The sequence below is a fragment of the Arvicola amphibius genome, chromosome 12 (genome assembly GCF_903992535.2).
Source record: "Arvicola amphibius chromosome 12, mArvAmp1.2, whole genome shotgun sequence".
Taxonomy (NCBI): Eukaryota; Metazoa; Chordata; class Mammalia; order Rodentia; family Cricetidae; genus Arvicola; species Arvicola amphibius.
The window spans coordinates 136583849-136600385 of record NC_052058.2 but is presented as its reverse complement, the minus strand read 5'-3'; the positions used below and the strand labels follow the sequence as shown (position 1 = coordinate 136600385).

The following is a 16537-nucleotide window of genomic DNA, read 5'->3' as shown; positions in this document are numbered from 1 at the left end:
GAATTTTGTACAATGAATTTTGATCATATTCACCCTCCCCCAACTCCTCCCAGATCCATCGCCCCTCACCTACCCACACAAATTTATGTCCTCTTGTTAAGCCTATCAACTCCAGTTTTTATAGAGTGTATTTCCAACACCAATGATTTATTGATAATTTTTCACAATTTTCCATTTTTCCACAATCTCTTATTTATATAACAATATATTCTGCTTAGAGTTAAAGTCTTAACAAAACTAAACAGTATAGAAATAAATACCTGTAACGGCATTGGGTCATCTGTAATAAAGGAGATTTTGAAGTTGCTGCATATCAACTTGCCCCACAAGTCGTACTGGCTTGTGTCTGTTGCGATGCATTTTCTCACAAAATTGACTTCATTTACAACAATTTCTCCTAAAAACAAACAAACAAACAAAACCATAGTGGGCTATAAATATGCCAAACAAATCCCCAACCACTGTGTGACCTTACTGGAGGACTTCATGACTGGTGGCATCTGAAACTCGGAGGCATTGGGAGTGCTTTGTGTCCTTAAGGATATGGTACAAAATGAGGCTCAAAAGGCTGTGGGGTCTGAACTGACTGGGTCAGGCTGGCTCCAGCCTGGGGCTTTGCTTCTGCTCCACGGCCCCCAGCTCACGAGGTCCAAAGGTGTTTCTGAGAAATTTGTGACGGAGTATCCCTGTTTTATCAAGATGTGATGTGCACTAACAATCACGTCTTTGATCATTCTGTAAGGGATGAGAACCAGCATCCAGGTCTATCTGCTTTAAAATATACTCTATAAAACCTTTCGCTCAAACTGTAACAGAGTAAACAGTAAAACTTTAAAATAAAGTTTGAGTTAAAAGGAATACTGAAAAAACAAATATTAGAAAACCCAAACAAGAGCATTCACATGCTTTGAAAGGAGCAATTTCTTGAAAAGGAATTGAAAACTTGATCATCATTTTAAGACCTACAACGCAACTAGACAAGGGACATTTTAAGTGTCAATAGCAGAAAGCCAGGATTCTTATAGTTCCTATTACCAGAAAACTGGTTTCACAGTGATGACTAGAACCTGCTTGCTGACAATCCCCAAACTCCCAATTCATGAAGAATGGAACTTTAGTTCCAACACAATCCTCTCTAACAAAAATGTTAATAATAAATTTAAGTGACGATGAATAAATTTTACTCAAAGCTCTTAAAATTTGTGAGGCTAATTTTAAAAACAACCCCTAATATTTATCCGAGGATTTAATTCATATACTCATGTCAAATTCCTGGCTCAAATCACTTGAGAAATTTTCCATCCTGAATACAAGCCTCCTTCACATGGCTTAAGGCCTTGAATGCCAAGTCCTGCTCAGCTGTCTTCCTCACCCTCCCGCTCTACCCACAATGGCCCTCTATGAATCCCTTTTATATACCACACTGCTTCCATTTATGGGTCTTTGAACATGCCCCTCTGTCTTGGAAGAGTCTTTCTTTTAGACAGCGGCTGTGCTGAAGAATGCCTTAAAATAATCTCTCTGCCTAGATTAAATCTCCCTTATCGCAGCACCACAGATTTGCAATTCCAGTGCGCGTCAGAGCTACAATTTGATCACACGTTCACTTTCTACGTTCCAATGCTTGCCTCACAAGCAGGAGTATACATCCAGTGGTGGCAGAAGACAGACTTTTGTTCAGTGCTGAAACTTTAGTGCACAGAACAGTACCTAGTACTAGTTAAGTGGATGCTAAGAAAGTGTCCAATAAAGGGAAAAATCAACTCAGTGCCCCTGGGTTACTGAAATAAAACCAGTGATCCGAGTGGATGAGTAAAGCAAATGACTTATAAGCAGCTCACACAATCAGATGAGATGCTGTAACCCAGCACTTAGGAGGCAGAGGCAGAAGAACCCAGAGTACGAGACCAGGCCGAGTACACAGTGAGACTGTCCCTAAAAAAAGTTCACCAAGCTCACCAACTCTATTCCCCTAGGAAGCCTAACATTATCTAGCTTGGTTTTTAAAGTGAGTAGGTGATATTCCCAACAGAAACCAGCAGCAGTAGAACTCAAGCTGCTCTGAGTAGTGCTGAAACTAGCCATTCAATGTGGTCAAGCAGCCAACTGAGTGGAAAAATGAGGACTGAGCATACAAATGTAATCACAGACCTGCCACAGCTGTCCTCAACACACAGAGGACAGTGTAATCTAGGACTGGTGGCTTCTCAGTGCTGGTCCCGACTGATTCCTTAGACAGTATGTATGAGAGGAGTACAGGTGTTTTCTCTACTACAGAGATAAGGGACTTGCCACCAAAAACATCAAATCACTTTCACACTCTTAAGACTTTAAAAATAAAAATAAATGTGAAACTTATCAAGTGTCCCTCAGCACCCACGGGGGATTGGTTCCCAGACCCTGTGGATGCTAAAGTTCCTTACACACAGGGTGGGCATTGCACACAACTTATGCAGCCTTTAAAGCACCTTCAATACGATGTAAGTGCCGTGTTGATGCACAGTATTGCTCAGGGAACAATGACAAGAACAAAACTGTGTATATTCAGTACCGTGATTTTAAGATTTGCCATCAAGAGTTGGGTGAATCCACAGATGTGGAACTCAGCCACAAAAGCCTTCTGTCCTTGTTTCTACATACTTTCATAAATGTAAATACCTTACAGTGACATGGAACAAGGACCAACATGGAATTAAAGATTCACAGTGCTGTTCCTAATTGCATTCTCGTGAGAAACAAAAGAAATTATCTAGCTCCTTCCACGAGAGCTTATCACAATCTAGGCTACTGAATAGTCAACCTCTATCCCCTTTGTTCTCAATTATAAGACTAAAATAACTGAACTAATTATTTCCACTACACACAGAAAATACCTTACTGTACTATAACCCAAACTTTCTGCTTAACCTTATATTGTACCCCCCCAACCAATTTATCTGAACTAGGACTCTCAAAACAATGCTACAGTAAGACAAGATTTATGATTCATTTATGATTCATTCATACTTGTATGTATGTCACATTCAAATAAAAATCACCTAAAAACAAGCAAGTCAAGTCATATTGTAGGATTTCCTGGGAAGGGGCAGAGGCAGTCATGGTAAGAAAAGAATAAAGGGCTGCAGGACTAGGACACTGTGGCCGTGTCCTATCTCCATCTCTATCTATTTTATCTCTATCTCCATCTCTATCTATCTTTCTATCTATCTCTCTACTATCTAGCTGTCTATCTCTTACCTACCTGCCTACCTACCTATCTCTCCACATCCCCACGACAGCCCTTTCTAGCAATTAAACTCTTACCGATGCAGCCAGGAGTAAAACATTCAGCCTTCACATTCAGTGAGGCTGAGACAAAGGAAGGGAGTGTGTGATGATGGCTTCATTGGCTGGTAAAACACAGACCCTGAGCTACACCAAGATCTTTCTTTTTATGTAAATATAATTTTATTGAAATGTTATTCTTGTGCTGCATTGGCTACTTCACAGGACAAAAGCAAAACTGAGTACTTACAACACAGACCTAGCCCACAATACCTACAACGTTTACTGTATGGCACTTTGCAGAAAAAAAGTCTGCTGGCCCCAGCTTTACAGGTGACTACTTAAAAACGACAACTCTGGATCATCTTAAACAAAGCTTAATTGTGGTTAGGTGTTCTTGTCTGAAGGCAGGTGCATGTGCCTTCAGACTACAGCAATCTAGGGGACCCAGGGGGTCTACTTGGTGCCAGGATGAATACAGAAAACCTCCCTCAGAAAGAGTCCATCCAAGTCAAGACTCCTCTCGCCAGTGAGCTGCAGCAGTCAGCAGAAAGTGCTGTCTGCACACCCAACAGTGGTCCTCTCCTAACATTTCAAAGGAGCGACAGGTGTTCTAAGTTGTTGTCATAAAAACAGCCTCACTTAAAACAGGGAAGAAAGATTACACAAAGCAACACACTTACAAAGAGTAGCGAGAGATACAAGAAATATATTTTCTTCTTTACTCTTAAATTAGTGGCCCTTTGGTGTATAATGTTTTTATTTATCTCTGAGGTATTTTTTTATATTAAAAAAAACCACAAAATTTAATATAAAGCAAAAAACCAAAATCTTGAAGGAGAAACTCATCTAAAAGGTTGTAAAACTTCAGAGACCATGGGCTTTCCTGGAGAGCGCCCCTCTACTGGTTCTGGAATGAGAGGTGGTGTGCTAGAGATGGCTCACAAATGGCTCCATCACTTCTTCCAACTCCTGACTTAGCATGTTCAGCCACAGAGGAACTGTACACATCACAAACAACGCTTTGAGAAGTAACAGAGAGTGCTCTTAAGGAGCAAGCAAGCAGGAAACTGGTTTCCCTGTGGGAAAAGCAAAAGCATCCAAGCAAACTTTGTCAATTAGAAGCTAGCTGAGAGTTTCTACCAAGACCTGGGAGGGGACCGAGAAATGACTGAAGTTTCCTCAAAATCCTTCTACCTGGAAAGAAAAATGAGAAAAGAAATACAAAGATAATGATATCCAAATGGTATAAGGAAGGAAAATTATAATCTCCAAGGACAACAAAAAAGATCGTACAAGTTACTGTTAATGCGTCATACAGTTAGAAAGTCAATATATGTTTGGTAAATAGAAATAAATTTTCCCATAAATATCAGTTTGGGAAATAGTCCAGGGCAAAATCTTCTGTAACTCAACACAAGGCTTGAAACGGGAGCCAGTCTCCAGTTTACCTGATCCAGGAAGGATTCCCTGGGCATGGGGCTTGTGGCACTCAAGAATAGTATGGGGTAAGCTGTTACCAGTTACTCAACCTAATTTTAAAACAGTTGTCTGCAAGTCTGCGGTATGCATCAGATAAACATATGTGTGCTGCTAACAGTGGTGACTGTGCCGCTCATACACATATTCCCAAAGCCTTCATCCAAGCACCGCATCCACTACGTGCAGGCACATGGGGGCAGGACCATGCCTACAGCGTCGGTCTGGGGAAAGGACCAGAGTGAAATGATGAACAGAAGAGACTGTGACAGTACAGAGTGTGTGGCCACAGTGACAAAGACCCAGACAATGAGTAAAGTATCTGGGAGGCAGTGAGGAGCCAGACTGATAGCAGCAAAAGTAAGTACTGGAATCAGGCAACTTAGTAAGCCAGAATGTTAACAAATCTACAGAAAGACTTAGGAGCTTATCCTGCTCAAGTGGGAGTTTATTTAAGAAGTTCAGAAAGCCTTTAGGCACCAGTGGAAAGACCGATGTGAGCAGTTAGCAGTGTGCTGGCCTGAGGTAGTACAGGAGGGCATAAGAAATGAGCCGCTGCAATACTGTGAAGGCTCCAGGTAAAGCTCAAGTCTAAGGCTAAAGTACTGCAGTTGAACATCACAGGCTCAAGGGCACCTTACCAGGCTTTTGACCTCCTAAAATAGTATATCTGTAAATTAAAAAACAAAACTCAGTCTAGTTCATCTAGGAAACCATCTTCAAATGGGTACTACATGAACCTTTTAAAAGACATTTTTGTGTTCTGTTTTGCCAGCCAATGATTTCTAAGCTAACTGAGGAAATGAGATGTAGGGGGAGGCAGAAGATAAGAACAATGTATAAACGGTACAAACAATGAAGAAGTTACAATAAATTAAGACAGCTACACACCAATGCTGCTGTCGTTTTCCCAGATAGCCTGTGGATGTACACTTCCCCTCTCTGACCTCAAGAGATCTGGTAATTAGAGCATCCCTTATCAGCCCACTAGCTGATCCCTATAACTCAAGTGCTGTTGGTTTTGGACCTGGGAAGGGGGAAGAATGAACTGAGCTGACACAGGGCTTTCAGAACAGTGGCCAGGGCTTTGCTGACACTCTAAATTCAGACGACAAACATTTCCTGAGAAGGCTTTTGTTGACACTCCTCGAGCAGAGTCCCACATCTGACTTAGGTGACTGTCCTGTGCCCTTACAGCTTTTGTTCTCCTCTACTACAGCATTTCCCCCAATAAACTGAATCCCACCTTCCACCCCGCACCCTTCCCAAAAACAAAAAAACAAAAACCTCTGCCAAGTAACACCGGGCATTCCACACCTGCTAAACAAAGCGATCCATTATAGTTAGTCATAGCATTTCAACTTCTCCCTCCCACCTCCAGGAGCCTTAAAAAGATCCTGCCTCAGGGAGAGACGGAGAGACAGGGCAAAGGTCATCAAGCCCTCCTCCTCGTAGCAAATCTCATATCCCAATCACAAGCTGCTGGCATTGTACCAGCCACTCCTCAGCAAAGCCAGCAACAGGAAATCACTACCTCTTAAGACATTCCAGTTTCTGGCAGCTGAAATTGAAAGTTTTTCCTCAAGCTGGGTCAAATCTGTCACTGTTGAAAAAAAAAACACAGCCAAAGACATGGCTCTTTCTATCTCACTAAAGGATTTTCACCTGAATGACACTCAGCTTGCCCACCAAAGTTTCAAAGCATAAATCTGAATGTGAAAGTCACCAACGTAGCGAGGTGGGTCACGCTGCTTTGTGGCTAACAGCACAGTATGGGAGCCAGGCTTGGCAGTCACCTCCGCCTCTGCAGGCCCTGCAACACTGCACAGCTTCCTTAATTCTTGCTAGTTCTCCTACCTGTCAAATGGAGACAAATTAGTACCTTGCCTGACAAGGCTGTGGTGAAGACTGACCTATACGGTACATCAGCCAAGGATGTGAGCTCAGGTGTCAAGGCATGCCAGGAACCAGGTTAGCAACAAGGAAGTTCTGCGGCTTTGTGTGTCAGCTGGACATCAAGGACAATAAAACCCAGGGCCTGAACACCGTCACTCTGTCCCTTCAGTGCTCTGCATTCTTTGACCCAGGTTTTCTGGAATCAAAGGACAATGGGCACCACCAAATGCTTTCCTTAGTATGAACCTATACACATCTAGAAGCAGGCTATGCTGTGATGACCACACTCTGGCTGGGTAGAGTTGTGTTACAACAATTTGTCAAAAGGAGGACACCTCGACAGACAAGTAACCAATAATCTCTGCAGGTGCTCACCAAACTGTATTGACAACAATCTCATCCTGTGGTTTTCAGTTCACATTCTAAACCATAGCTACACTTAAAAAAAAAAAAAAAAAAAAAAAAAAACCACCAGGGGACTAAAGCAGAGTTCCTAACTTTGTATTTTGCCAATTTAAAATGTTTTACTCAGCAAAAGAATATATCCTAAATCAAAGAAGTTAGATGGTAAAGTCAGCACAACAATGTTTACATCAATTAATTTCAACCCTAAGAAAGAAAGTGTCCATCTTCCTGACTGTCCCTTCGACCATGGCCTAGCAAAAAACACTTCAGGCTGAGCACAGTGGCCTAGAATGCCACCCCTGGGGAGGGAGGCTGGGGCCAGGGGATCATTGAACCCAAGGGTTTGAAGCCAGCCTGGACAATACTGTTTCAATAGATCAGTTAAATAAATACATATGTACGTACAGACATACATATATACATAAATTGCCCCAAACATTACCCAGGCCCTTCCTTGATGGAGGAGTGTCTATGTGTAATTATTTTGGGTAAAGCTAGCCGGGTGGCGGGACACAGCCTGCCGATTCCTTCTACAGATTGGCGCTCCAACGTGATGGACTAAATCCACTTAAAAACCTGAGAGGGCTTTAAATAAAGGAGAGAGAGAGTTTAACACAGCTTTTTGCTGTTTGCCTGGACGTGCCATAGAGAGATTTCCTGTTTCGGCAATAGCGGCAGAGAAAAAGCTGAGTCATTTTAAAACGCGGCTTCCTGAGGCTGTGCCGCCAGTGCAAACTCTGGCTTTAAAGCATTTCAATGGCTTTTATGGGACTGGATATTTCTGTTCCCGCTTGGGATCAGAAGGAAATTGCTCTGAGACCATGCCAATGGCTCAATGCTCCCTGCCTGCACCTGGGCAGATGGCGGAATCAAGCTTAGGCGAGCGGGAGAACATGGCGGATTTCTGCCGCCATACAGAGAGATGTTTCCAGGCTGCTCGGTGCTCTGCGTGTCAGATTTGGCTATAACTTGGATGAAAAGAGTTTCTGTGCTGCACGCTCAGTCTCAGAGTTAAAGTGCTGAGTGCGGCTCCTACCTGGTGGCCCCAGAGCTAGTAGAAAATGGTACATGATCCATTTTGAAATTGGAGAGAGGTGGAGCCAACATCCAGAACAGCTTACCACTCTGTAGCCCAGAGCTGCAACTGATTCAGTTACAAGAGGCTCCGCCATGTTGGACTGGGCGTGGCAAGCTCACAGTACCTGTTTTTGATCTAGAATTGTCACAGCTTAGAGTCTTAAGCGCTTAGGGATGTAAAGGCGCAAATCAAACATGTTTCTCGACAGTAAAAAAATTACAGATTCACAATAGGACAGAGTCAGACAGAAAAGACTTTTACATAAGTCACAATGTTAGATGAATGTACGTAGGCTTGAGAGAGAGAAGAAGAAAAATATAGAGAATAAAGTTAATGCCTTTAAAAAAGGGTAAAGTCTTTAAAGAGACAGAATAAAGTAAAGTGATAGAGTAAAAATAAGCCACTTAAAACTGGAAAATTCACAGAGAGTCTGGATTGTGTATTTTATTGTGTTTTCTTTGATTTTTTTTGACTGTAAAGGAGCTAAGTACAGAGAGACATTTCATTATATGGGCTGCCAGGCTAGACCAGAATGGACATCTTAACGCTATGACTTCAGAATTTGGATCTAAGGATATCATGCTTTGGAAAAGAGTTTCTTCTTTTGTTTTCACAGAGGATGAGACTCTGTGGATTACTTCTATCCCAATATGGTATGATAGACCACGCCCTCCTGAAAGGTTGCTGTGAACACCCTCAAAAAATTACTTCACTCAACTGCCGCCTGAGATGAACACAGGTTACACCATGAAAGATCTGATTAACAGCACCCCGATTCAGCAGGAAGCAGTTTGGAGAGAAATAACTGCGCCCATATTCCCAAATATTGCTTATAAATGTTCTTTTACATTTAAAGGGGGGAGATGATATAGATATGAATAATTTGCATTGGTATAGATTTTAAGGTCAATTTTGTTATATGTATATGTATTTCTGCTTTTGATTAAGGTATTGTGATTGTGTAGTTCATTTACGAATGTAATGTATAATTAGGAAATATAGGTTAATGGATAATCATAATTAATAGTCAAGCTTGTAGTCATGTTAGATTTTCTAGATATATAGAGATATATTTCAGTTAGATAGACATTCTTCATATCTTTCAAAGACTGCAGAATATGGCATTTAATGTTTTAATAACTTAGGGTTTTTCATGACAATGAGACACGTCTGCTCCTGGCAGCACCAATCTACTTCAAGAGGAAGATGGGCATCGAAGAGGCTACTTATGGAGTTTGATAGCTGTTTGGGCAAGAAACTGCTCTTGCCTGGACTGTTGCATAAACTGGACACAAAGAACCCACAGAGAGAGGACTACTGAACTTGCCTAATGGTGATATGGTCTTTTGGGGTTCCTGATTCATGAAAGAGTCCGCGAGACGTTCTGCAGGACACAGCAGAAAGTGACTGAACTGTCTTTGGAATTTCCTGCTTCATGGAAATGTCTGCTGGATACTATGGGCCTGAAGGCCGAAGATGGATGCCCCAACGGTACAGAGGAACTTTGGGTGACTGTCCAGGCAGCAAGTTGTCTCTGTCATTTCTAGAGTTTGAAAGTTGCATATGACTTGTTTACTTAGGTAATATTATATCCTTCTGGGGTCTTTGATGGAGTTGAAGAATGGATAGATAGTTATAGTTTTCTTTAGTTATGATAAAAGATAAAGTAGATATAAATATTGTAATTGTAATTCTTGCTTGAGTAACTGTTTTGTTATATGTAATTTTACTATGTTAAAGCCTTTTTTGTTTAAACAGAAAAAGGGGAAATGATGGAGGAGTGTCTATGTGTTATTTTCATTATTAATAAAGAAACTGCCTTGGCCCTTTAAGAGACAGAAAATTAGGTAGGGGGAGTAGACAGATCAGAATGCTGGGTAGAAGGCAGGGGGCAGACGCTTCAGGCAGTCGCCATAGTGAGTCACCATGCTTCTCCTCTCTGAGATAGACGCAGGTTAAGATCTCTCCTGGTAAGCCACCCCTCGTGGTGCTATATAAATTACTAAATATGGGTTAAAGCAAGATATGAGAATCAAACAATAAGAAGCTACAGATAACGGGCCAGGGGACAGGCAATATTTAAATGAATACAGTTTCTGTGTAATTATTTTGGGTAAAGCTAGCCAGGTGGCGGGACACAGCCCGCCATTCCTTCTACACTTCCTGGAATGTGGGAACCACTTATCAGATCACAATCTTCTACAGGCTGCAAGGAAGCCCCTCAGGGCCCTGCTGTGATCTAGAGTCACTATACTTCAGGAACCTTTCCCTTCTATACGAAGCCTAGTACCCAGGAGGTCCTCATGGGCTCACATCCATACACACATACACAGTTACACACTTTAATGTAATACTCTGTGTTCTAAAAGTATAAAATGACTGACATCTATACAATAATATGCTAAGAAAACAGGATTCATATAATGAGCTAATGACAAAGAGAAGGGTAACTAAGATAACACAGTACTTCACTCCAGTTATAGGCTCGGGTGCAATTCTCTTAAGATGTCTAGCATGAAACAGCAGCATTTTTCTTGCTCCTAAAACCAGAACCTGGTCTGTCTGTCTACACACACACATGCCTAAGGTAGCAAACAGTCTAAGCAGGGTGGGGTCCCTTTGTTCGGCAGCAATAGCTCAGTGTCACATTTCAGGCACCATGTACAAATCAGGATCACAAAGCTAACTTTGATACAATCCCCATCTCAAAGGGCTTCATGAACCAGCAAAGTTGAAAATTGCTAACATAAAACAGAATCTGAATTAAATTATTAGTCATTTTCTTCAATTCTGTACTTAATAAATGATTGGGGATCATTTTAAACTTAGCATTAAGGCCTAATAGAGCACATTATAAAGGCACACAAATAAACAATTGATTTTGTATTCTAATTTTCATCTGCTTATTGAATTAAAAGTTCAAACTTAGGGCAACTGAAGTAGGATATCCTTGGACCTAAGGCAGTAAGCCAAAACAGTGTGCAATACTATATCACTCAATAATCACTTCGTATTCTGTGTAAAGAAAGCCACAGGTGACTTGGACAAATTTTCTCTTGCCCCCTGACTACAATGAAGGCCAGAACTGTGTGAGCCAAGCCCTTAGTAAGAGTGTTACCCTAGCTTAGGTCTTTATGGTTGCTCGTTCGTTGTCATTTTTGTAATGGTGAGGAACAAACCCAGTGCCCTGCACATATTTAGCATGTTAAACACACAATCTACCATGACCTACAACCCCCACTACTTTAGGTTGTTAGAGAACAATACTTTGTACTTGCTTTCCAGAGTACACGTGTAGAATACCATGTTGTGGGCAGAAGACAGAAGCATGGTTCGGTTCCCAGCAGTAATCACAGATTACACATTAGAGTTGAGGCAGAAAAGGGGACCCCCGTGGGATGCTCAGTCAGGGCACAACCTCAAAGAGCATGGAAATATGGGGACAAGAGTGTAAGAACAGGAGAGGTTAGGCAAGGGGCGGGACTCTATAATTTAAGGTCAGCTCAGTGCTCTGTAAAGATAACTGAGGAGCAAAGAGAAACTGAACATCACCGTTACCATGCACCCAAGTGTGGGGTTTAAATGGGACATAAGCTTTCATGCGACAAAAACTGATGGAGGTCAGGCAGCTTCTTAGCAGGCAATTAAACAGAAGCCAGTGTTATTTCTGGGAAAAGTATACCTGCTCACAGTCAGAAACCGAGGTTAAAATCTTCCCCCAGAAAATGATTACTTTTTTTTAGTAATTTTAAAGACTAATGCTTCACTAAAAAAAATTCTTCAACCATAGTTATACTCACTGACACTTTTCCTAAGCATATCTTACATTTAAAAGTTAATTTTAAAGACATAACATGAGCATGCATAGCTAAGCCTACCTTGTTTTTAGTATCAAAGCAGAGACTGCTGAGAAGAGGATCAGTTGTTTAAGAATCGGGCCAGTTCAAAGTAAAAATCAAAGTTCAGTAGCTCACAGGCACTCAGTCAGCATGCATACTGTCTCCCTTGCTGCTGTTCTGAAAATGCCGACCGTGGCAAACATCAGCAGAGAACAGAGAGCAAGGGTTGCTCAGTATGTATGCTGCTCACTCTCAGGGGTAGCAGAGAAGGCTCGTTAGTAAACAGAGTGAAAAACAGAAAAATGCAACTCTAATAATGAAGTCTAGAGCTGGCATCTACTATACAGAACCCAAGGCTGGCACGTTAGTTATTTGTCCCTACTTACTAACTTTCCACATTTGTTAAGTTACTTTCTACAAAGTTTCACTTATCTTAGTTAAGTAATAATTCTGGGGTTTTTAACATAACAAACTGGTATTTGATTATAGTTTAAGTTTAAGACAGGCCTTCCTACCTGTCTGGTTATTTGCCCCAATAATCTTATTAAACAACTGATTTTTTCTTTGGTTATTGTGTGACTGTTTCATAATACAAAATAGTAATTCAAAGTTTTTGGACAGTAAAACTGTTCCTGTGAATCCTTACTTCTATTTCTTAGGTCCTTCGTCTAGGGTAAATTCTTTCTCAATAAGTCTTTCTCAACCTGAGGATGACCATAAGGGGTATACAAGGACCGACACACACACACACACACACACACACACACACACTGATAGGGCAATGCCTGGAGACATTCTGCTGTGCTGAGGACATGACAGCTAGTTAGCAGGAGATGGGATGCCACTGGCACCGAACAGATACAGGCTGAAGATGTAGGGACGGCTGTCAGCTCAGGAAAACTCCACACACGACAAAGAACTGTCCAGCCAGAAAGGTCAATAATGCCTCTACTGGGAAACAAAGTTCTAAACTGGAAAAAAAAAAAAAGGAATTTGCACACGCTGACAACTTCAAAAAAAATTACAGAGTAATTCAATGTCTACTGAGCATTGCCATTAGCTTAGAGACACAGGCATGCTTTTCATACTATCATAACATATTAAATAATGACTTCATTATCAATCATGAGATGCTAACACATATGCAGGGCAAAAAGAACTTTCACTACACAAACAACTAGCTATGTCTTTAAAGGAACATTTTGGGAGGCAGAAAAGATAATGAGGTAGTTATGCTCTTGAAAGTCTTCTATGGTACTTTAAACTTTCTTAGACAAACACCAATTATGTCTAGCCAACTCTTTCTCTTCTCACTTGTAAAGTTTTGTTTTTTTTTAAACTGGAGAATGATTAAAATAATAGAAAAGGAGTTAACCACACAATACTGTTCGTACAACGTCAGTCCAAAACACACTAGAATTCTGAAATTTACCTGGCAAAAGAACTGGCTCCAGTTTTTTAATCTTCGGTTCGGAACTTATCTTATCGTCAGTCTGAAATACAAGAACAAAATAAAGCAAAATCCAAATACCATCCCCTCATGCGATACTAAGTCAAAATTTCTAAGTGATGACACACGCAACAGACTTTGACTTAAAACTCTTTCCCGTCCAAACCGAGATCGTTTTCAGATCTACTCATTATCGACTTGAGAACCTGACAGTAAACACCTTTTCCGTAAGTAGCCCAAGCTGCTCTCAAGAGTTTACAATTACTAGACAGGTAAGCTCTGCTAGGTGTCCACGGCGCTGCAACCATCTGGCAGTTACAGCAGGGTCGGTGGCCGACCCCGAAGAAAAGAAATGCAGCTCGGGACGGTCCCTAAGGTCTCGTCACACGGCAAGACTAGGGACCGGAGGACTTCGGCCAGAGAATGGCCGCCGCGGAGCTCTACAAGTTTCCACCGCGCCCGTGGCTCCCGGGAGGCGCGCTGCCCCGCGTCGCTCGCGTCCAGGTCCCGGGCGGCCCGCGTGCGGAGCCGCGAGCGCTTACCTGGGGCGGCGGCAGGAGGTAGGACCTGAAGCTGGGTCTGGGCGGCTTGAGGGAGAACATGGTGCCGCCGCCTTTACGCCCCGGCCCTGTGGCCGATCAGACGCCTCCGGGACGAACGCTCCCGGTGCGAATGCCCAGGCCGGGTCTGCGGCCCGCCCCGCCGGGCGGACTGACCGGGCCGGGACTGACGCGGCCAAGGGCACGCCCGCGGTGGGCGGGGCCGGGAGGAGCCACGCCCATCCCCGGAAGCGGCGCGCGGAGCCGGGCCCGAAGCTCGCTAGCCGCACCGCGGCGGAGCGCGAAGGTGGTACTGGGCGCCGCTGGCCCCCGAGAGGCCATCTTGAGAGCGCGCTCCTACGGAGGCTCGCAAGGGTCACGGCGGCCTTCACCAGCCTACTGCGACTCGCATGCTTACGGCGGTCACGCGAAGCCGCTGTGGTCTGTGGTGGGCAGTGTGCACTGTAGCTGCTGTCCCCGACCCCAGTTCTCAGGAGTCTCCCATCTGCGATAGCTGCTGCCTGCTAGTCATCCCTTCTGAGCTACCAGCATCGTTTGTGTGTGTGTGTGTGTGTGTGTGTGTGTGTGTGTGTGTGTTGTTGTTGTTTTGTTCTGTTGTTATTTTTTAAAGCGAGAGATGTGCAGTCTTCTCACGGTTCCAGTTGTCTGCGCATTGAGGAGTACTCGTACTAAAGAACCCAAAGATTTAGGCATCATCACAGACCTGGTTGCCAGAGTAGATCTCAAAGAAAGAAGGGAAGATTTTCTTTCCCTGCTTACTACCAGTTGCCCTCACTACTGGTTTCCTTGTGGTGCAGATTTGGCCCGCGCTGGGTGGCCCGGACAAATGATACTGGCTGGCAATGCAGAATCCCAAGTTCAATTTACTGATTTATTCTTCTCATTAAACTTTACGTGAAAAAAGATACCAAGCAAGATGTCCCCGCCCCCTCCTTTCCCCATCCTCATAAAGAAGCCATCAGCAGTCCAGGGAGAGAAGACGCCAGCGCATTGGGGACTACCCTAGGTTGTGGAAATGAGAATCTGCTCCAAAGTTGCAAAGAGCAACCCTGCTTCATTCAGCATGGTGCAGGTGATTTCTATACTTAACCATGCTTCTGGACTGAAGTAGCCTTTGGTGGGAGGGAGCCAGTGGTATTCCATGCTCTTTTACTTGGAAAAATAAAAGCATTTTATCATGAATGTCACAGAGAAACCGATGTGGACCCAGAAATCACAATCACCATGCTGACAAGTGTGCCAATGTTGCTAGCTTGTGTGTGTGTGTGTGTGTGTGTGTGTGTGTTCGAGAAGCAGAGATGCAAAGAGTTGCTCTCCAGTTCATCTGTCTGTTTACTAACATGAGATTGTACTTTGACAAGTAAATTGCAGTGACGGGCTCCTACAAAAAATCACTGGTGCGCATTATTGTTTTTATGACTATTGTTACTTCTATACATTAAATGGACTTACCCCTAATAGTCTTCAAACACTTGTGCCCCTTTTGGGGGATTTTATTGTTCATGTTTTCTTAGTGTATGCAACTTTAAAATGCTTGTCAGCAAAATTTTAAAAAATAGGAAAACTCTAGATTTGTTATTGGCTTAACAATAATTTTTTCCTGGATAATTTTTTCAAGTAACATATTCTGGATATCTAGTTGTACTAACTCACATAGGTACTTGTGCTACTATAACAAAATCCTAAATGATCTGGCCTGCGCTCCTGACTCCTCTCTTGCTGTATTAGGTTGCTCCAGGCACCCTGGTCTAGACAACAAAAAATGTATTATTATTTATCACAATTGTGGACTCAGAGAAGCTCAAGATCAAGCCTCTGTCAAATTATTTTGAATTTCCCTCCCCTTTTCTTTTTCTTGCTGTCCTAGTGATTAAACTGAACTGAGGGCTTCTCATGTATTTAGCAAGTGGCCTACCACTGAACTATAGCCCCAACCTCTCTATTTTGAGAAAGGGTGTTACTGAGTTGCTGGATTTGAACTTGGGATCTTTCTGCCTCAGCCTCCAAGTAATAGGTGAGATTACAGGCCCATGCAATCAGGCCAGTAGGTAGCTTTAGCCAATAGCTTCCTTCTTGCTGTGTTCTCAGATGGTGGGTCTTTCTTCTTAGAACACTGAGCCTATCTGATTAACCCTGACTTTTTGTCTTACTGGCCCTGTCTCTAGGTATAGTCTCGGTGGCATCAGGGTTTCAGAGTGTGTTTAGGGGATGTCTGGTGACGGGTTTTGCAGCCTCCTCTCAGATTCCGACCTTGACTACTGGATGTTTGGTTGGGGCTGTGGACTCCCAGACCATAAATTTCCTGTAAACAACTTGTTATGCTTGCAGCTGCTATGAGCAAAGCAACTTGTTTTCCTGGGTTTGCAGTGCTCTTGAGCCCAAGACCCTCAGGAGTTCCTGATGGCAGGGGAGTGGTTTCTGGTGGGTTTGGCTGGGGTGTGGCTATCAGTTAAGGATCTCTATAAAAGCTGTCCTGAAAAACAATAAAGAGGGCATTCTTGTTTCGAGAATGACCTGTGTCTCTGTCTCTCTGTGTGTCTGTGTGTTTCAATCTCTAGCCCCCTTC

The 16537-nt window shown here is 42.9% G+C and overlaps 1 protein-coding gene across 1 annotated transcript in view; it reads right to left on the bottom strand.

Annotated features, from left to right (window-relative positions):
- Positions 1-14121, bottom strand: part of Mtmr10 (myotubularin related protein 10) — a 62854-nt gene extending 48733 nt beyond the window's left edge. Inside the window, exons 1-3 of the mRNA XM_038313475.1 lie at positions 13954-14121; positions 13394-13454; positions 261-397 (exon numbers count right to left, since the gene is read on the bottom strand). Of these exons, the coding sequence (XP_038169403.1) occupies positions 261-397; positions 13394-13454; positions 13954-14013 (258 nt within the window). The 5' untranslated portion in view covers positions 14014-14121. The remainder of the gene's footprint in view (positions 1-260; positions 398-13393; positions 13455-13953) is intronic.
- Between the last annotated feature and the right edge of the window lie 2416 nt (positions 14122-16537).